General features: G+C 38.8%; 1 protein-coding gene across 3 annotated transcripts in view; it reads right to left on the minus strand.

Annotated features, from left to right (window-relative positions):
- The window catches only part of TMEM45A (transmembrane protein 45A), a 68,400-nt gene that overhangs the window by 16,888 nt on the left and 29,907 nt on the right, over window positions 1-21,605 (minus strand). For 2 of the 3 annotated variants that reach the window (XM_063115364.1, XM_063115371.1), the window contains exons 2-3: window positions 1,481-1,673; window positions 11-223 (exon numbers count right to left, since the gene is read on the minus strand). In XM_063115364.1, coding sequence (XP_062971434.1) covers window positions 11-223; window positions 1,481-1,670 — 403 coding nt within the window. In that variant the 5' untranslated portion in view covers window positions 1,671-1,673. Of the gene's footprint in view, window positions 1-10; window positions 224-1,480; window positions 1,674-5,812; window positions 5,933-21,605 lie in introns of those variants that run through there. The other variant, XM_063115358.1, reaches the window with a different exon arrangement.

The raw sequence follows: 21,605 nt of genomic DNA on the forward strand, positions 1-21,605 counted from the left end.
TCATACTTACCCTCCACAAATAAGGCATTTGCCAACATTAGCTTGCGTAAGGAGACGGGAAGTGAACTGATGGTAAAAGATAAGATTTCTGCCACGCCCAGCAGCCCAAAGAAGAAATACATGGTAAAATGCTGCCAACGCAGGAGTTGGTTCCACTGGCCCAGTTTATAGTCATATAAGGTCAGGTGGGGCCCTCCAGGAATAAACTGTTCCCCAGCCATGCCTGTAGAGAAACATGACAGTTTTAGCAACTCTCTCCTTAACTTTACCTAGAATATAGGGAGATGCAGGAGGATTAGCCCATTCCTTATTTCAATCTAGTGTCCTCTTGTGACATTAATTCCTCTTTCTGGGCTGTTCCCTAACAGCTGAGCACTGGCACTTTAGGCTTGTTTTAAAGGTTCAGATGCTGGTTCAAATAACCAACTTTAGTCAAAGATAACCAACTGAATCGCAGAGCTATTTCAGACTGTCAATGCTGATGATCATAGTTCTGCTGCCTATACCAATCTAATGACTAAGATAAATCCTGAATGATTTGGGGGTTTGGATTTGCAAAATCAGTCCTATAGAGGCTGATTACTTCTTTCTTAGATACTACATCTTTGGGTAGATGTCACAAAGGATGGGGTTGTGCTTGTTTCTGGATAAAAATGCTAAAGAATTCAGCTTTCTCCCAATTACAGATAACTGAGAAAGCCCAGACTGATACAGCATATGTTCTAGTTAAACTTTCTTAGAGATGTTGCCTTATTTGTTAATTTATAGAATTTGGCAAGAAAAGTCCTCCCTTGGAAAATTACTCTGTAATTTGATGGCCACAGCAAAGACCTACTGCAGTGATAAATGCATGAAGAATTCTAATAGGAAAATGGGAAGTCCTGCTATCGTGAAGGAGAAGCTGCAGAAGAACTCTAAAAACACAGAACATTTTCATAAAATCTTTATAGTCAATAGAAAGGCCTTAGAAGTCATCTGGCCTAAACTATTTCTCCAATTTAGGATCCAAGAAAAAAGGCTGAGTGCATGAAGCAAGGTCTTCTGCCTTTACCCCTCTCTATAGCCTATCACCAGTGATTTATAGAAGGAAATAATCAATGATTATTGAAGTTTTCACATAATCATTTAATTATTTTGGTGTCTTTTGCCAAATAATTCCTGATGGGGTTTATTCTTTCAGGAAGCAGAACAATTCACACAAAATTATTTCAGAGGCTCCAATTCTATAAAGGAAATTCACCTTGACTGGGGAGGCAAGTTAACTACTAAGACTAATTCATTAAGGAATAGGCTTTTGTATAAGCCTAAAGTATCCCCTTCCTGAAGTATTATATCAGTTAGAAATTATAATTAGAATGTGTTAAAAATATATTTTTTTAAAAAATTATTTGAGCAATTTCTTGATTTTTATATTGAATCTTCTCTTTGTATGTGAAAACACCCAAAAGGAGAAAACAGAACACAGAAATGACCCACTCACCAGTTAAAGCCATGCCAAACAATACAATTCCCTCCAAAATTTCTATTCGATGGAATAATACTTTGGAACCAACGTAGCATGTCCGCTTTTGTTTTTTGCAGAGATACTTCAGAATACTCTTTGTACTCCACCAAAGACCAGTGATAAAGAAAAAGGTTCCAGGGAGGGCATGACCTCTGAAGCTCCCCATGACCTATAAGGATAAGAGTGCACGGAAGATAAAGACATTTCATTTCTGGAACGTGGTCAAATCATCACTTGTTCCCGTAAAGTACACTAGCGTCTGATAATTATAGATATATCACTGATCAAGAGGATCCTGTACTATTGTGAACAGCAGTAGATTCCACTACATATCAGCAATACCAATAAAAAGAAAAAAAATACCATGTACTAGGCACTGTGTCAAGTGTTTTACATGCAGTTTCTGACCTAATTTTTGCAACATACCTATGAATGAAGGATTATTACTTCATTTTCAATTAAGATAGAGGTTTAGAGAAGTCAAGTGACTTGCCCAAATCTCACAACAATTAAGCAAAACTTTTGTTATTTTTAACACAGAGCTTGAAAGGATTTCTTAAGATGACAGTATGTATTTCACCATGAAGTTGTCCTGTAAGCATATCTGAAGGAAAATAATGTGAAAGTTTTATGTTTAAAACCTGAAATGATATGGAATTGCCTACAATTTTTTTAAGTAAGTAATTGCAAAGTATCAAGCACCAAGTGTGTGAAAGAGACCATTAGTGTTTGTCAAATGTCTGTGTGCTCCACCCCACACTTTTCCCAGCCTCTTCTCCAATTAGACTGGAACCACGTTTTTAGTTCTGGCTAATGGACTGTGAGCAAAATTGGCACATGTTACTTCCAGACTGAGTCAGTGAGGAGTCTACGTGACTCCTTTATCTCTCTCTTCTCTTGCCTTGGTAATCTTGTCTTAGCATATCTGCAACACAGAGGACGGTCAAACAGCCTGCCTCAGATTTTGCAAGAAACAATTCTTTATTGCGCTAAGCCATTGAAACTTTGAGGTTTGTTGTTAAAACAGTTTTGCCCCACTCAGCCAGACAGATCCCAAGCCAAATCAAATTGCAGATTTTGTCTACACATTGCCAAATGGCAGAGTCACCTCTGGCTAAAAACAGAAATACCCTCCACTTTTGATGAGTGCTATAGAAAATCAGTCTTGAATTATGTGAGTTTTTGATTATGTGAACAGCCCTTTGTTCAAACGTATTGTACCGTCAACAGAATAATAAAGAGTCCAGAATCTTCCTTGTGAACTGACACTAAGCCAGATCCAAGAAAACTCACGAAAGGGGATGCCAGAATTCCCCCTGGCCCAACAGACTTCTTTATTTCCTTGGGTGAGTACACGACCTCTCATTTCAGAGCAGAACCCTTTGGGTTACTTCCGCACCCCTCTGATACAACTGTGAAGCTTCGGGGAAACTGTAAAACTGACACAAATACTAAAATCCTCCTAAATCTCCAGCCAGGACCCCAGGTGGACATTTCAGGACACCCTTGAATCATCTAAACCATCCAAGAGACTCAGACACTATATTATCACCAAGTGCTAAGTGCACACTCTTGTCCTAGCTCCGACTCCAGTGGTGTGGTTTGGGGCATATCCCTTAACCTCCCTGAGACTTAGTCCTTAATTAATAAAAGTAGGAGGAGGGTCTAGATGATACCTGAGTCCCTTCCTGCTCTAACAGTCTCTGATTCATTATCCTAACTACCACTTATATCACTGAGTTCTCCTGTTTGTTTTGATTTATGCAACCATATGGGACTGAAAAAAATACATCTAGACTAAATTTTTTGAACTTTTTTAGAAAAGAGTTTATATGATTTAAGAAGCCTTAAACAATTTATATTTCTTACTACAGGAAACCCTCTTTTAGATATTTATCCTGAAGATATAATTGGAAATACAGGCACCAAATTAAAAACAATATATATGTAAAACTAGAAGAATGGTTAAATAAGTTATGTAACCATTAAAAATAAGGTTTTCAAATAACTTATATGATAAGGGATATAGTTAATGAAAGAATAGGATAAAAAAATGAGTGGAAGGAGCTGTGGATTCAGACTGACTAGGTCTGAATACTGTATCACTTACTAGCTACACAACTTTGGGCAAATTATTTAACTTCTCAGTGCCTCGGTTTTCTCTTTTGCAAAAATGGGACAAACAATAGTACCTACTCATAAAATTAAAATGAATCACCCTAAAGCAAATAACCTAAAGTACCATTAAATAAGCTCGAGCTATCCTCAACCCAGCTCATATTCTACATAACCCTGAATTGAACTAATCATCTATGTACCCATCCACCGCCAGAAAATAATTTTCCTCCAGTTACCTGTTTTGGTTGATAACACCACCATTCACCCACTTGCCCAAACCCAAAATATGAAAAACATTGTAGAATCTATTTCCCAGAAAACTAATTTGGTTATTGAAACTTATCACCTCTGCTGCCTAACATCAGCCCTCCCCCGCCCCAAACTTGGCCGACTTCTGCTAGCCCCTTCAATTTCATCTGCTTGGGGAATTCCTCCCTGGCAGCACAAACAGAGGAGGGCCCATTATACCTTCTCAAGGCACCCCAGTCCTCACCATAATGAATTCTTTGTGTGATTAGTTATTAAAGGTCTGTCCTCCTCATTAGCCTCTTGTGACTATTGTGAGAGTCTGTGTAGCAGACAACTGGGGCCTCTGAGAAGTTAGGGGCCTGGACCAACTCCTTTTTTTTTTAAGGTTCTTGTTATATTAAAAGGAAGACAATGCCAAAACAGAGTTATGAAAATTGTGGTTGCTTTTAAATGTTTAGAATTACCTAATACATGCTTTTAACATACAAGCAAAACATATTGCCTCTGTCATAGATAACATGAAATTTGGAAATCTGGGCCGTTCCAGAATGTGCAACTCTAAGCCAAATAGTCCTCCCGACCCACCTCCATAACAAGCTAAGAGGCTCCTGCTTCACCCAAAGGCTGAGAGGATCAATGTATCTCAGCACATCCATTTGGATGTAATAAGGAGGCAATGTGGAGTGGCTGAAGGTTTTTGTAGAAGGATATGAGGTGATCAAAAGCGGGAAAATAAATGAGTTTCCCTACTTCAGTTACAGAACTTCTGTATCTTCGGCCTTTTATCTGAAACAACCTAATGGTTCCAATCTTTCTGTGTTTTAAAGATACAAACAAAATGAAGTCACAGCATTGACTTTGACCCTTGCCTATCTAAGGCACCCAACAGACCCAGTTTCTCCTGGCAATGAAAATGACATTCATTTTACTTTACTTTCAATGTAAAGAGAAAAAATTGCCTATGCCCACAAACATCACTTTGCTCCTATCTCCTACAAGTCATTATCCAAATCTATCTCTTGTTCCCTGCTTTACTGTTGTGTACAGGTGTAACTTACTGCTTGTAAAAGCCGAGTAGCACAGAGTTTAATTAGATCTAAACCCAAAGAGTAGACTCATTCTCCTTTGAAGGAGAGCACAAGTCTTTCCTCATCCACAAAGTAGAACATGCTTGCTGGGCAGCCAGCAAAAATCCCAGGGAAAACACCACTGTAGGAAATGACAATGCCCTGCCTCAGGACCCTCCCAGCTTGATCCCACCACTTGCAATTTCCCGAAGAAAGTGTTTCACCTAGCCCTGAAACAGTGGTCTGCAAGATTCAATCACTGGCTTCCAGTTGTGGTTTATCCTAAAAACTCACACTTCTCCCCCACCCAAAGAAACGCTCCCCTCTTAATGACACCAAACATCATCCTCTGGGCTGCAGACAAAAGACAACTCCCCATATCCCCATTGGCCCCTTTCTGCTGACCACCCTCCAACATATACACACATTCACTCACCACCCAAAAGGGAGTTTAAACTCTGGCACATCTAAATCCCAGGCATTAATTCCCAGGTGTTACAGCCACACAAAACATAGATCATGCCTACACACAGAAAGAGAGATTCAACAATGTTCTTGGTGGATTCTCAACAAAATAGCTAACTTCAACATAAAATGAACACCATGATGAGAAAACAAACTAGAATTTCATCTTGAGCCACCACCAAAATAAAGTATTCCTCAGTCTTAATTAGTGATGCATATTCCAAGATGCAACTGTTTATTCCAATACACTAAATAAATTCTTGAGCTTCATGTTATTATTTGCCTTAACACTCAAAGTGTATACAAGCACAAGAAGCTTTAAAATTTCTTAATTCTCCATCATTTCATACCAGCACTTTCTCTCCCAAATTTCAACCATTTTGAAAGAGTTCTCTTAAATTGTCCTTACCATCATACTTCCTTCAATGTCAAGTCCAACTCTGTTCTCTTCTCTCAAGAATGTATAACGGTTCCAGACTCAAGAAGGAAAAGCAGATGCTGAGTGGCCTTAAATCTAAAATTATCTACTCTTCCTCCTTCGAGACTAAACAAATGTGCTCCTATCTTTTCAGCATGAAGTTGAGCAGATAAAGCTTCAGACTATGTCACAATGCATTTAAGTCCAAGGAACACACCCTTTTGAACATCATGCCTCCCTGTCTAAACATTGTGCCAGAGGGTAGTCCCAGTGATATTCATCTTGCCATCCCGCCTACCAGGCCACTGGCCTCAGTGATGTGCCACCTGCTCTGAGAACCAAAGCCAATACAGCATACTACCTCTCTTCCAGGCCATCAAGATGGACAGAAGGAGATGATTATAGCAGCAGTAATACAATAGATAATGTTCCATAAGTCCTAAGAAGATAAACTATATTTTAACGTTCAGTGCCTCGAGCAAAAGATTGCCACAAGTGGCATTGAAGTCATGACCAAAACTAAAGTCACAGAAATAAGAAAAGATAATGGATAACACTGCTGTAGGTCAACAATGAGTCTCAAAGCATTTGGAACACTAATCATTTCCTGCATTGCATAGAGGCGCTTCAGGTGCTTGAGGCACTCATTGGAGAGTAGACATGGTCCTGGCTTACAACAGAACACCTGTGGTACAGTAGATTGAGAAAACCAGAAAAACAAAAATAAGAAAACATGTCCCCAAACAAACTAGCTACAACAAGTTCTATGAGAGTCGTTAAGATGCTGGCATGCCTAAGATGGCAAGGAGGCTCCATAGGAGAAGGGCACCTGGTAGAGGAGGTAATTCTATAGCAGTGTAGTGGAGGCAGAACCTGCAGTGGCCACAGGACAGTGAAAGGAAGCATCGAGCAGTGGAGAGTGGCCTATGTGGAGGTGAGAAAGCAGAAATGCGAGCTTTGGTCAGCCCTGCCTAGCCCATCACCCCAACAATAAGATGAGTGTCTCTTCTTTTTGCATATGATACCGTCAAGATGCAGGAATCCTATCTGAGTAAAAAAAAAAAGAACAGGAAGAATCACACAATAAGTTCTAACAGCCACCTAAATTCCTGGGGTCAGATCCTGGTGTTTCCTAACATCATTGAGCAGTTCTGTGTAGTATGTTTAACCATGTTATGATTCTTGTAGAAAACAAAGATAAGAGATACTTCTCTGTATGACACAAATATTAATAAGGTAATATGTAAATACATTTGGGTTATTGGGAAACATTTAATCACAGAGAAGTTTGGTGGGAAATTCCATAGCACCATACAGGGTCTGCAATTTTCAGATCTTAATACTCTGAATATAATCTCCTTCCCTTTCCCACCCCAGTTCTCCCCTCTCAGAACTTTTACATGACTTTGTGCCACTCACTCTCATTTATGCACTAATTCAACAGGTAGTGAATACCAACTGCATTTCAGGAACTGTGCAGATATGTAGAGATAAAAACAGTTGCCTTTAAGGAATGCACAATCTGATGGATGAGTACATAAATTATTCTAAACCCATACAAGGCTTGCACAGAGTGAAATGAGAACAAGGAAGAAGTAACAGCCTGACTCTAACCTGATGCTATGATATGAATGTGTCCTCCACAGTTTGTGTGTTAGAAACTTAATCCCCAATGCAACAGTGTTGGGAGGTGGGGCCTAATGGGAGGCTCCACCCTCATGAAAGGATTAATGCTAATTATAAAAGGGCCTGAGGCTGGGAGTTTGATCTCTCACCCTCTCTATGCCCTTGTACCATTGGATGATGCAGCAAGAAGGCCCTCACCAGATGTCTGCCCCTCAATGTTGGACTTCCCAGCCTCCTGAACTGTGAGCCAAATAAATTTTTGTTCATTATAAATTACCCAATCTCAGGTATTCTGTTATAACAAAATAGACTATGACACCTGGAGAGCCAGCAGCTATTAACCTGTCTTTATACAAGTCTTATTTTCCCTCTCAATATTAAACCTATAGCAAGCAAGGGCTATGTTGCCCACTATGCACTGCACCTAGTTAACATTCAATAAATAACCAATGAATGATGAGCTCCTGCCTGGGACTCGACCTCCCTGAAACACTGACGTGGGGGGCAACCATATCAGAAAGAGCTGCCGTGGTTAATAAAATGCAGATTCCTGGGATCCACTCCAGATCTCCTGTATCCTTCAGTAGAAGGAAGCCTGGAAGTCTCCATTTTTAGCAAGCACTTGCCAGTTGATTTTTATATTCTTAAGTTTTGAGAACCAGGCTTAGGGTGTGTGAAGACAAGCAGAGTGGCACCAAGACATTGAGATTTAAATATGTCTTCCCCATCACCATACCCCAGAGGCCATTTGTCTCTTGTCAGTGTCATAGCCCCAAGGTGCTCACTCATACTAGACCTAGCAGGTGGGCACAGATGAGTGGCTTAGCAGTTGCTCCTGAGGCCAAAATGATAATCTGTCTCTGTCTGTCAGAAGAAAATAAACACTCTATAATGCTGCTGCTCTATCTTATCTTATTTTGGTCTGGTCTGTACCTCTGCCTCTTGTTCCCTCCATCAACCCCTCTCAATCTTTAAATAACTAAAACCATCCATGGCACATGGGATATTCTTAACCCAACATCTAAAATGACAAACAGACTCTAAACTTGGAAATATAAGACAGGGTTAGGCAATCCAAAGCCTTATGTCTTAAAAAACCAACAAATTAAAAGTAAGAACAAATGTCATGTTACATCACCTCACTGTGATCAACTCTTCAAAGTACAAGAAGCCTGGACTGTTTCTGTTGGTAGTGATGTACCTGAGATGGGAAGGAAGCTAGCATTCATTGGACACCTACTATGTGCTAATAACTTTTCACACATCGTTTATTTTATCTTTGAGACAACTCAGGGAAGTATTATTATCTTCACCATAATATGAGGAAACTGAAGTTCCAAGAGATTTAGTGACCCACTCTAAGTCACAGAGTAAGGAAAAGTAAAGACCAGAGCCAGGACTCCAAAGTCCCTATATGTCTGATTCCAAATCCCATGCTGTTCCCCTAGATAAGGGTAAAGACTACAAAAGGTTTTTCAATGGCCGCATCAAACAAGTACACGCAAGTACTATTGCACACGTTAAGTACCATAGGGAAAATACATCTGCTCTGGGCCTTTCTATCATTGCGCTGTTGGCACAAGTAAAAGAGGTGAAGATTTGCACATAGCCAGAGTATTTATCACTACTGCAGTCAAAGTCGGAGTGCACAGGGCTACCAACAATGAGGAAAGCTGGGCTGAGTAGTCTGCAATGACTTTATTTGCTGTGGGTTGACAAAGGTCTAGATGCTAGCAATGAGCATCAGACCAACCACCAGTGATGTGGTAAGAACCTAAAGAGGTCATTCTGTAGTTCCAAGCTTCATGCTGCTTTACAGTTCAATTCAAGTCAACGAACAACGACTGAGCGCTTCGTATTTATCTAAGGATCTGCATCAAGTTTCAAGGGATTCCATGGTGAGAAAATACATCAGTTTTCTATTGCTGCTGTAACAAATTACTACAAATTTAGGAGATAAAAACAACACAACTTTATTATCTTATAGATCTGTAGATCAGAAATTCAACACAGATCTCACTGGGCTATCAAGGTATCAGCAAAGCTGGCCCTACATTCATGTCACTAAAACCAAGGTCTCAGCAAGGCTGTAGCTACATTCCCTTCAGGAGGCTGTAAAGGAGAATCCATCTCCTTCCTTTTCCAGCTTCTAGAGGTCACCTCCATTCCTTGGCTCATAGCTCTCCTGCCTCCATATTCAAAGCCAGTAACGTTTCATTTCTCTGACAATTTTTCCTCAACCACATATTCTTCTATGAACTCAACTGGTAGAGATTCTCCCCAATTTTAAGGACTCATGTGATTAGACTTGGCCTGCTGGGATAATCCAGGTTAATCTGCTCATCTGGAGGTCATTGACTTAGTCACATCTGCAAAGTCCCTTTTGCCTTGTAAGGTAATATATTCACAAATTCCAAGAATTAGTACATGGAGGTGGGAACATTATTCTGCCTAACACAGAAACGTGTAAGGATTTACATTCTGGCAGCACACAAACAGATACAGTAGTGACTGTGATACTGAGGAGATGAGCTAAGATTTATAGTAAAAGAATAAAATGCTGTAGGTGTGCTGAGCCTCTTCATTTAATTCAGGGAGAGAGAGAGGCATATGACAGGATCCTGGAAAACTTTCAAGGCCATTTGAGCTGGACTTGGAACCATGTGTAGGATTTTGAAAGGTGGAGCTAAAAGGGAAAACTCCAAACATAAGGAACAGCATGAATACACTCATGTTGGCAAGAATATACAGGAGACATTGTTGTCACTGGAGCAGGAGACAATAGAAAATAAAACCAGAACCCAAACACATACAAGAAATTGGTAAGTGACAGAAGTGACAATACCAATTACCAATCGGTGGAAAAATTAATAGTGTTGTTAGAACTGGGCTTCTATTCGTGGATAAAAATTAAACTAGATTCTTATTCACACTGGATTCAAAAATAAATTCCAGATGGATTAAAGAACTAATCATAAAAATCAAATTTTAAAACTTTTTAAAATAAAATATTTGAAAATATCCTTATAACCTTGGGATAAGAAAGGATCTTCTTAAACAAGATACAAAAAGCAAAATAATGAAGGAAAAGACAGACATTTGACCACATCAAAACTTTGAGCTTTTATATACAAATGGCAAATAAGCTCAGGGAAAAGATGCCCAATGTCACTTGGGAATTTCTAATTAAAATAATAAATACCAACACACGCTTACTAGAATGGCTAAACTTTAAAAGAATGGCAAGGATGTGGTCCAACTGGAACTCTTATATACTTGCAGGTGGGGACACAAAATGGTACAGCCCCACTGGAAAGCAGCTTGTCATTTTTTATAATGTTAAACATACAGTAACTATTTGAACTAGCAATTCCAGTCCTAGGTATTTACCCAAGAGAAACAAAAAGTATGTCCACATAAAGATGTGTACATGGATACTCATAATAGCTTCATTCATAACAACCAAACCCTGGAAATAACCCAAATGCCCAACAACTAGTGAATGAATAAACCAACAGTGATATATATATATATATACACAATAAAAAGGAACTACTGATACATGCAAAAACTTAGATGAATCTCAAAAGCATTATGCTAAGTGAAACAAACTAGACACAAAAGAGTACATACTGCATGGTTTCATTTATATGAAATTCTAGAAAAGACAAAACTGTAGTGAAAGAAAGCAGATCAGTGTTGCCTGAAGGTAAGGATAAGGGGATGGGAATTAACTGCAAGGGACATGAGGGAACTTTTCAAGATAAAGGAATATTCTATATGTTGATTGTGACAATAATTATACAACTGTATACTTTTGTCAAAAAACATCAAAGTATATAGTTAAAAGTAAATTTTATTGCATGTAAATTATACTTCAATAAATCCAATTGAAAAGGGGTAGAACAGACACCACTTCTGCCCTTCCTTCTCTCCTGAAGCCTGGAACATGGTTGTGATGACTGGCACTTTGGCAACTATATTAGATCAGGAGGATAAGGTCCATATCTAAGGTATAGAAACAGTGAACCTGAAAGGAGCTTATCCATGAAGACTTTGTGGACCTGCCATTCCATGCCTGAATACCTTATTTTATGTGAGATGTAATTAAAATTTTATTATGTATAAAAGCAAAAAATATTTAAATCTACCTTGTATAACAGTTAAAAAAAACCTTAAAACTTCTATATGTTAAAATAATAGCTAACATTTATGGCTTGCTTTCTGTGTACCACTCTTCGTTCGTGTAAGTGCTCTACATTTTAACTCATGTAATCCTCACAACAAACCTCTGAAATACATACTATTATCAACCCCATTTTACAGAGTAAGAAACTGAGATGCAGTTAGAGATTAATTAAAATATCCAAGGTCATGCTTGTGATGAGTAATGATACTAGGATTCATATCTATCTTTGGGTCTACACCTCTCCCACAATGGTATCAATAAAAAGACACATGACAGACTGAAAATATATATGAAATAAATGTAACTGACAGAAGATGAGTAGCCAGAATGTAATTTTTTAACTAGGAACTAATTTAGAGAAGGAAAAACTGCTCCCCCTATGGGCACAGAATAAGAACAGACAATTCAACACAAGGCAAAATTCTAATGTCCAATAACTGTATAAGAAGAAGCTCAATTTCACTAGAAATCAAAGAACACTAATTTTTAAAAAAGATATTTTTCACCTATTCAATTGGTACCATTCAAAAGATCTATTACATCAAGTGTTGGTGTGGGTATGAGAAAACAGGAACACTCACACACTACTAGTAGAAGTGTAAATTAGCATTGCTGCTTTGCCAAGCAATTTGGCAGTAGCTAGGATAGTTGAAAGTGCACATATCCCACAACTTAGCAATTCAATTTGTAGTGTGTATCCCAGAAAAATTCTTACACATATTCTCTTATATATGTCACCAAAAAAAAGTTCATTGCTGCATTAGTTGCAGTAACATAAAATTGGAAATAATCTGAACATCCATCAATAGAGCAATGGATAAATAATACGATGTAGCATATATACAGTAGAATATGATACTACATTTTTTTAATAAAGATTTTTTAAAATAAAAGAAATAGATTTATATTTAGCAACATGGGTAGATTTTAAAGCATTAAGTTGAAAAATGCAAGTTGCAAAACACTTATACTTTGATGTAATTTATGTACTCTTTTTAAACACTTGAAAAATAATACTAGTCATTGCTCATGTATATATTTGAATATAAAAGTGTAAAAGAGAGACTTCAAGGATACACCCTAATAATAGTGATTTCCTATGGACAGGGTGACAGGATATTTAAACTGTAATATTTTATTTCTTTTATTTAAAAGAAAGAAAAACCTGAAGCAACTAATACAAAATGTCATTCTGCATAGTTGAAGCATGAGTGTTTGCCATATTAGTTTTTGCGCTTTTCACTATTTTTTTAAATTAAGGTTTTATTTTTTAGAGCAGTTTCAGGTTTTCAGAAAACTGAGCAGAAATTACACAAGTTCCATGCACTGTCTCTCCCCACCCCTCACAGTTTCCTGATTATTAACATCTTGCATTAGTATGGTACATTTGTCACCACTGATTAAATAATATTGATACATTACTATTAACTGAACTCCATAATTTATATTATGGTTCACTCTTTGTGTTTTACAGTTCTATGAGTTTTGACAAATGCATAATGTTATGTATCAATAGTTACAGTGTATCATATAGAATATGCCATTAAAATCTGTGCCTCACCACCCTGGGCTCTCCCAGCCTGGGCGGTGGGGGGGCCTCGAGCCTTGGCCACACTGCCCCTGCAACGTGCGCAGCCAGCCCAGTGACACCATGAGCTGCCAGCAGGATGCCCCCAAGGCTCTCCCAAGCCAGGGCAGTGGGGGGCCTCTGGCCCTGGCCACAACCCCCAACACATGCAGCCAGCCCAGCAATGACCACTGAGCTGCTGCAGGAAGTGCCCCGGGCTCTCCTGAACTGGGGTGGAGGGGGACCTCGGGCCTCAGCCACGGCCCCCCTACACCTGCAGCCAGCCCAGTGACAACCACCAAGTGACAGCAAGAAGGGCCCCAGGTTCCTGAGCTGGTGTGGTGGTGGGTGAGGACTTTTGCCACACTCCCCTGACATCTGCACCCAGCCCAGCAATGACCAAGCCACTGCTGGAAGCCCCCCAGTCACCCCTGTGGGAATGAGGTGGGGTGCCACAGGGCTCAATCCCCCCTCCTCCTTCTTCCTTCCATCCCATTTCCTTCCCCTTTCCCTCTCCCCCCTCTTCCAGCTGCTCCACAGCAACATCCCAGAATGTAAAATATAATATTAATAAAATTACATTTTCTTTAAAAAAATTAATTAAAAATAAATTAAAAAATAAAATAAAAGTAAATATACATGTACCAACATAAATAAATCTCAAGTTTTTCAAACTGAAGAATGTATGTACTAAGGTACCATATGGTATATATTTGAAACACAATAATACTACATGTTAAATATCTACAGATATTTGTAGAAAGAACATAAGAGCATGAGCTAGAAAGATAAATACCAACCTCTGCGTAAGGAAACAGGATCGAGGAGGAGGGCAAAAGGTATTCCAACTGTACCTATATTTTAATTGTTAAAAACAAATATAAATACACCTTTGAAGCAAAGCTAACAAGATGTCAGCATCTATTTAATCTACTAAATCAACATCTATTAAATTTTTTTAAAAAATTCTGTGCTTCACCTATTTATCTCTACCTCCCTGACCCTGAGCTCCTGATCTTTTTACTATCTCGATAGTTTTGCCTTTTCCAAAATGTCACATGGCTGGAATCATACAGTATGTATCCCTTTCAGACTAGCTCCTTTCACTTAGCAATATGCATTTAAGTTTCCTCCATGTCTTTATGTGACTTAAGAGCTCATTTATTTTTATCACTGAATAATATTTCATTGTATGGATATACCAAGGTTTTTTTAATTCATTCTCCTATTGAAGGACATCTTGGTTGCTTTCAAAGTTTTGAGAATTGTGAATAAAGCTGCAAGTTTTTGTGCGAACGTAAGTTTTCAACTCATTTGAGTAAATATCTAGGAGCACGATCCTGGCTCAAATGGTAATTCTATGTTTAGCTTTATAAGAAACTGGCAAACTTTCTTTCAAACTAGCCGTACAGTTTTGCATTCTCAATAATAATGAATGAGAGTTCTTGTTGCTCCACATCCTCACCAGCATTTTGTGTTGTCAGTATTTGGATTTTAGCATTTCTAATAGGTGTATACTGGTATCTCATTGTTGTTTTAACTTGCAGTTCCCCAATGACATGTGGTGTTGAGCATCTTTTTATATGCTGATTTACCATGTGCATACCTTCTTTGGTGAGGTGTCTGTTCAGGTGTTTTGCTCACTATTTACTTGGGTTGTTTTCTTACTGTTGAGTTCTAAGAGTTCTTTATATATTTTAGGTACAAGTCCTTTATCAGACTTATGTTTTGCAAATATTTTCCCCAGTCTGTGGTTTGTCCTTTTTATTCTCTTAACAGTGTCTTTCACAGAGCAGAAGTTTTTAATTTTAATGGAGATTAACATACATGTTTTTCTTTCATGGATTGTGCTCCTGACATTGTATTTAAAACTCATTGCCACTCCCAAGGTCACCTAGATTTTCTTCTGTTACCTTCCAGAAGTTTTATAGTTTTGCATTTTACATTTAGGTCTATGATTCATTTTGAGTTAATTTTTATGAAAGGTGTAAGACCTATATCTAGATTTTTTTTTTTTTTTTGCATGTGGGTGTGATGGTTAATTTTATGTGTCAACTTGATTGGGCTAGGGCATGCCCAGATAGCTGGTAAAACATTATTTCTGGGTGTATCTATGAAGGTGTTTCCAGAAGAGATTAGCATTTGAATCAGTAAACTAACTAAAGAAAATCAGATAGGTGGGCATCATTCAATTTGTTGAAGGCCCAAGCAGAATGAAAAAGTGTAGGAAGGGCAAATTTGCTCTCTCTTCTTAAGCAGGAACACCCATCTTCTCTTGCCCTCAAACACCAGAGTTCCTAGTTCTCAAGCCTTTAGACTCTGGGACTTAACATCAGTGGGCCCATCCATTCTCAGACCTCCAGACTTGGACAGAATTACATCACCAGCTTTCCTTGTTCTCCAGCTTGTAGACAGACAGAATATCATGGCACTCTTTGGCCTCCATAATTGTGTGAGCCAGTCCCATAATAAAGAGAACCCTATTGATTCTGTTTCTCTGGAGAATCCTGACTAATACAGTGGGTGTACAGTTGTTCTAGCTCCATCTGTTGAAAAGATTATCCTTTTGCTACTGAATTGCCTTTGCCCCTTTGCCAAGGATTAGCTGACTATATTTGTGTGGGTCTATTCTGTTCCATTGATCTATTTGTCTGTTCTTATACCAATATGACACTGTCTTAATTATTGCAGCTTTAAACTAAGTTTTGATATCGAGTAATGTCAATACTCTGGTTCTGTCCTTCTCCTTCAACACTGTATTGGCTATTGTAGTTCTTTTGCCTCTCCATATAAACTTAGAATCAGTTTGTCAATATCCAGTAAGTAAATTGCTGGAATTTTGACTGGATTACATTGAATCTGTAGATCAAGTTTGGAAGAATTGACATCTTAACAATATTGATTCTTCCTATCTACTAACATGGAATATCTCTCCATTTATTTAGATCTTTTATTTCTTCCATCAGAGGTCCTATTTTGTTAAATTTATACTTGTGTGTGTGTGTATGTGTGTGTTAATGTAAATGGCATTGTGTTTTTAATTTCAACTTCCAATTGTTCATTGCTGGTATATGGAAAAGAATTTGATTTTTATGTATTAATCTTGCTATAATCACTTATTAGTTCCAGGAGGTTTTTGTTGTTGTTAGTTCCTTGGAATTTTCTACATAGACAATTTTGTCATCTGCAAACAAAGATAGTTTTATTTCTCCTCTCCAGTCTGTATACTTTTTATTTCCTTTTCTTGTCTTACTGCATTAGCTAAGACTTCCAGTATGATACTGAATAGGACTGATAACAGGGGACATCCTTGCCTTGTTCCCGGTCTTAAGGGGAAAGCATCTAGTTTCTCACCATTAAGTATGATGTTAGCTATAGGTTTTGTGTAGATATTCTGCATCAAGTTGAGAAAGTTTCCCTCTATTCTCAGTTGGCATTTGCTTTTTGAAAAATTTCTCTCAAAGAGAAAAAAAGAGGACCTGGAAAGGTGGTTTAGAGTCAGATAATAGAGGACTTTGAATGCTGGGTTAAGAAGTTTAAACTTTATTCTGTGAACAATAAGAACCAATGAACGTTTTTCAGCAAAGAAGGAATGTAACAGAGATATGCATCAGAGCCGCTAAACCATTCTAATGACATCCAGAAAGGGGGATTCCTCCAAGTGCTTCAATAAGCCATGCTGCTGACATGTAAATCTCACTCTTTGTTAACCTTGCCTTATTGCCAATCTGATCCATTATAGGTCCCAGTAAAGATGAAGAATATTCTTCAGTCTTATTAAACTACTTTCACAAAGAAATGACTCCCAAACCCAGCATTACGCTATCCACTCCCAACCCAGAAAAGAAAGCTACTTCACTCCTGGTTCACAGCAGGGTCACAGGCACCCAAGGGCCCAGACGATCTTACAAAACAATGTACCACCAAAATGCAGTGGCCACACATGAATGTTGACACATTCACTTGCATCACAGCTTCTAATGCGGGAGTTGTTATTGTCAAGAGCTCTTTTGACAATGACACCTGGGTGAGCCTTTGGCTATCCTTGGCCTATCTACAGAGAACACCTGTTCTCATGGCCTTGCCTTCCTTGCCTCTTCTCTACCCATCCTGCTGCCATCCACTCTTTCCTTCCCTTTCTCTCTGCTGCCTACCACAATCAGTTCTCAGGAGGGTAGCAGAAAGGATTGGGGTTGTAAGCAAATTCCCTTCAAGAAAATGGAGACCACCTTAGGAAGGAAAGACATTCCTCGATCACATTCCAAATTTTGATTTTGTTTGGAATTCTGTGTGTGTGGAAAGGTAGAACACAGCAGGTAATAAATGGAAGCCCAGAAAGCCAAGAATAGGAAGAAAGAATAAGAATAAAAATAAAAATAAGAATAAGATGAAAGCCAAGAATAAGAAGAAAATGACCTGCCAACTAGGGCTAATCAATCTCTGAATTCCCAAAGCTCACAGCCAATGCAAACTACACAAGCATTCTCCCCATGCCTCAGTTTCCTGTTGCCCACTAGAGGATGTCTTTTCCCCATGAGGCCACCCCATGAAATTCATTCTAACCTGATTTCACTTTAAAAAAACACTCTGGTTCCCTACTTCCTCCTTCTCCTCCACCACCAACACACATATAAATGTGATTTGATCTAGGTCCTTTTCCCTTGGGACAAGCTCAGGTGTGAGGCCGGGGTTTGGGCCTCTGGTTTTTTCCCACTATTACCTGTCTAACTCACATCTAGCCTTGGCAATCAGCCAGAATAACTAACCACTGGACCCTCATCCTGTGTCAGAAAGGACAGTGTGAGACATCAGAGAAAGGAGGTCATTTTTAACCTGAAGAAGGCCGCCATGAGAATTTCTGGCTTTGTTGAGAGAAAATTCAGTTTTCTTTGGAACAGTGCCTCTAAGTTCCTTCAGAGACCTGCGTGGGAATAACTAGTGCTCTTGCTTGCATGCTTACTCATTCATTCTTTCATTCCTTCATCTACCCATCCATGCTTTTGACAAATATTTATTAATCAACTGCAATGTGTGAGGTATAATTTTAGCCATTGAGGACATGAGACAAACAAGGTCCTGCTCTAATGAAGCTTATATTTTAGAGCAAGAAAACAGACAACAAACAGGAATTCCCTAAGACATTGATTCTTAAAGTATGGTCCTCATTCCAGCAGTATCTGCATCAAATGGGAGCTTGTTGGCAATGCAGAATCTCATGTCCCACCCTAGACCTACCGAATCAGAATCCTCATTTTAACCAGATCCCCAGGTGATTCATATGCATGTTCAAGTTTGAGAAACACTGGTTTAGGACAGAATTTCTCAACAGCAGCACTATTGCCATTTCAGACCAGAAAATTCTTTGTTGGAGGTAGGGTTGGTGGGGGCTGTCCAATGCATTGTAGGATGTTTGGTAGCAGCCCTGCCCTCTACCTACCAGATGCTGGCAGTGTCTTCTCCCCGGTTGTGACAACCAAAAATATCTCCAGATATTAATAAATATCCCTAGGGAACCGTTAAGAGCCCAGACACTGGAGTCAGACCACTCACATGCAAAGGCCAGCTCCACAACCATGCACTGTCTACCTGGGGTACATAATTTAACTTTGCCTCAGGGTCTCCTATAAAATAGGAATGATGATATTAATAAAAGTACCTTATAAAGCTGAGGATAAGCAGACATAATACAAGTTCTTGCCACATAGCAGGCACTGCCTACTGTGATAAGTCGTTTTTGCTTCAAATGCCCCAGTGCTCTCCAGAGGGGTATCTTGCTCCTCCTCAGGCAGGAACCCAAGGTTATTTCTGTGTCTAGGGTGCAAAGTGTGGGTTGGGGAGGTGCTCTAAGCACAGCCTCCCTGCCCCACCTGGTTGTGAAAGGTTCCAGAAGTGCTCACCCCAGGATGCCAAGGAAACTGGTAGCATCAGGAGCAGAGCTGCAGGTCTCCTCAGGCGGGAGTGTGTAAGTAGACGAGTGAGTAGGACAAAACGATCAGGAAGGCTGGGGCTGGGGGTGGAAAAGGTGTGGTGTGCTGTGCTGTGCGAACGTGATGAATGCTGAGAGCCATCTGATAGTGATCAAGCCTTAGCTGTCTACAAGAGCAGTGATTTTTCAGACCAGCTGCCTATTCGAAACATGTGGGGAGCCATAAAAAATACTCGGTGTCTGATCTCCACCCCAGACCTATTAAATCAAAATCTCTGGGGGTGACGCCTAGGAATCTTTTTTTTCTTTGTGGGCTCTCCAGATGATTTAGTCAACTAGAGTTGAAACCACGGGACCTTTCCCTCATGCCCCATATCTAAGCTTGGTTGGCCTCCTCAATGGCATAACTAAGTGAAAGAAGGGAGGTGAGAGAGATAATGATCAGGTTTCTACCATGTGTCAACATTTTACATGCACCAATTAATTTAATCCTCATAATTATTACGCCCATTATAAAGATAATTGTAAAGAGCTGCATTTCACAGGGATTACAATGTCACTCATCATAGTGTTGTGACAGAACCAAGATTCACCCCAAGTCTATGTCCAAAAGGGACAAAGGAAGAAAAATGACATTTATCAAGCACTCACCTCTTTGGAGCCATATAGAGTCCTCTCAAATTCCATAAGGTAGTATTTTTCTCACCATTGTACACTTGACAGGACAGAGATTTAGAAAGGCTAAAAAACTTCCCCAGGTCAACTAGCTTGTAAATGGCAAAACTGGGATCCCAACTCAGACCTAACCATCTCCAAACCCCATCCTTTTTCCCATCATTTCCACCCTTCTCCATGCCTCAAAACTGAATAGTAACCACCATAACAAGAACAACAAACATTCTTTGAATGCTGCCTCTGTATCAAACACTGTACTAAGAACTTTCTATGCATTATCCAAGGAAAAATCAAGCAAAATAATTGTGGCATAAAGACAAAACAGTCGGTTGTTTAGACTCAGGCTCCCTGTATGGTATATGGGCCAGCAGTACCACCTGGGAGGGTTAAAAATTCAGATTCTCAGAATCTGCATTTTGAAAGATTCCCCAGGTAACTGCAAGCAGATTGAGGTTGGAGGAGCCTTCTATAGACGGTTTTTGTTTTGCTTCTTATCTTTCCAAATAGTTATTTTGGTAATGTGTGAGTGTTGCATAAAATTCTCCATTTACCAGATTTTACCAATGAAAGATACAAAAGGAGGCAACTAATTCCATTTTGTGGTTTGAGATAAAGTCAAAGAGGGCAGGAGGCCCTGAAACACCCTTTCCTGAATACAGCTCTTTTTCTCTGAGTGTTGGTCTCTAGGCCCACACAACTAGATTCCAAATACCTTAAGCCGGGGTCACTACTTAACAAGACAAATTATGCTGAATGTGGGACTAGCTTATAGCCCTATGAAAGCAAGAATGGGATAAAGTAGCATTTCTCAGACTTACATACAGACCTTTTAAAAAAGGAAACAAGAAAATCTTTCAGAGCCAATATGTAGACTTAAATTGCTTCTATTATAAACTTTCCTAAGTAGTAAAAATATTTACTTGGATAGCTATAAAAATGAAACAAATTTACAAATTAAATACAAGCAAAACTACAAACCTAACAAAAATCAGATAAACTAATGCAAATTAAATATAACAAAAGATGATTTTTGCTAAAATCAAATCACCTTTCACAGCATGACTATGGCACTGACAGCTACAGGGTATATTCTTTTTGGTTCAGAATATGTATGCAGGAACTTCAAAAAGTTTGTGGAAAATGTAATTAAAAGATAATATGAATCTTTCCACAAACTTTTTGAAGACTCCTTGTATATTATTGTGTACCTCAAATTGACTCAATTCTCTCTTCAAACTAAAATTCACTGAAAGATTTTTTTGGCATATTAAACCCATCTGCTCTATTCATTAACCTTTGATAATTAAAGCAGTGTTTCTTGCCACCACCATGATCCTAAATGTAAATGCAAACTCCCACACTGAGATCACTGGTTGAACTCCAACACAAATGCTCGTCGAGGTGATCCAGATATGCTTATATTTCTCAATCATCATTGAAATGAAAATGCAGTTAGATCATTGTAATAGAAAGCTTATGGACCCCCCCCCCCCAACACACACACACAAACATGTCAGCAGGCTCCCAGGAGTTTATCAACCCCAATTTGAAAACACTAGAATAAAGAATTAGGAAGAACTGTACTCAAATAATTAACAAGGGCAAATTCTTCTTTAAAGAAATTTTTCAGCTAATAAATTCAAGAAGAAATGACAGAATTTAGAATTTTACAAACCCTAATGAATTAATAAATTTTGGCCATGTTAATCAAAGACTGCTAACATCCAAAGGAGAGACAATCCAACAATATGTGCCTAAAGTATTCTTTTAGAAAAAATTTAACCTGGGGGTGATCCAACTT

Source organism: Cynocephalus volans, chromosome 1 (assembly GCF_027409185.1).
Source record: "Cynocephalus volans isolate mCynVol1 chromosome 1, mCynVol1.pri, whole genome shotgun sequence".
In the NCBI taxonomy this organism is placed as follows: domain Eukaryota; kingdom Metazoa; phylum Chordata; class Mammalia; order Dermoptera; family Cynocephalidae; genus Cynocephalus; species Cynocephalus volans.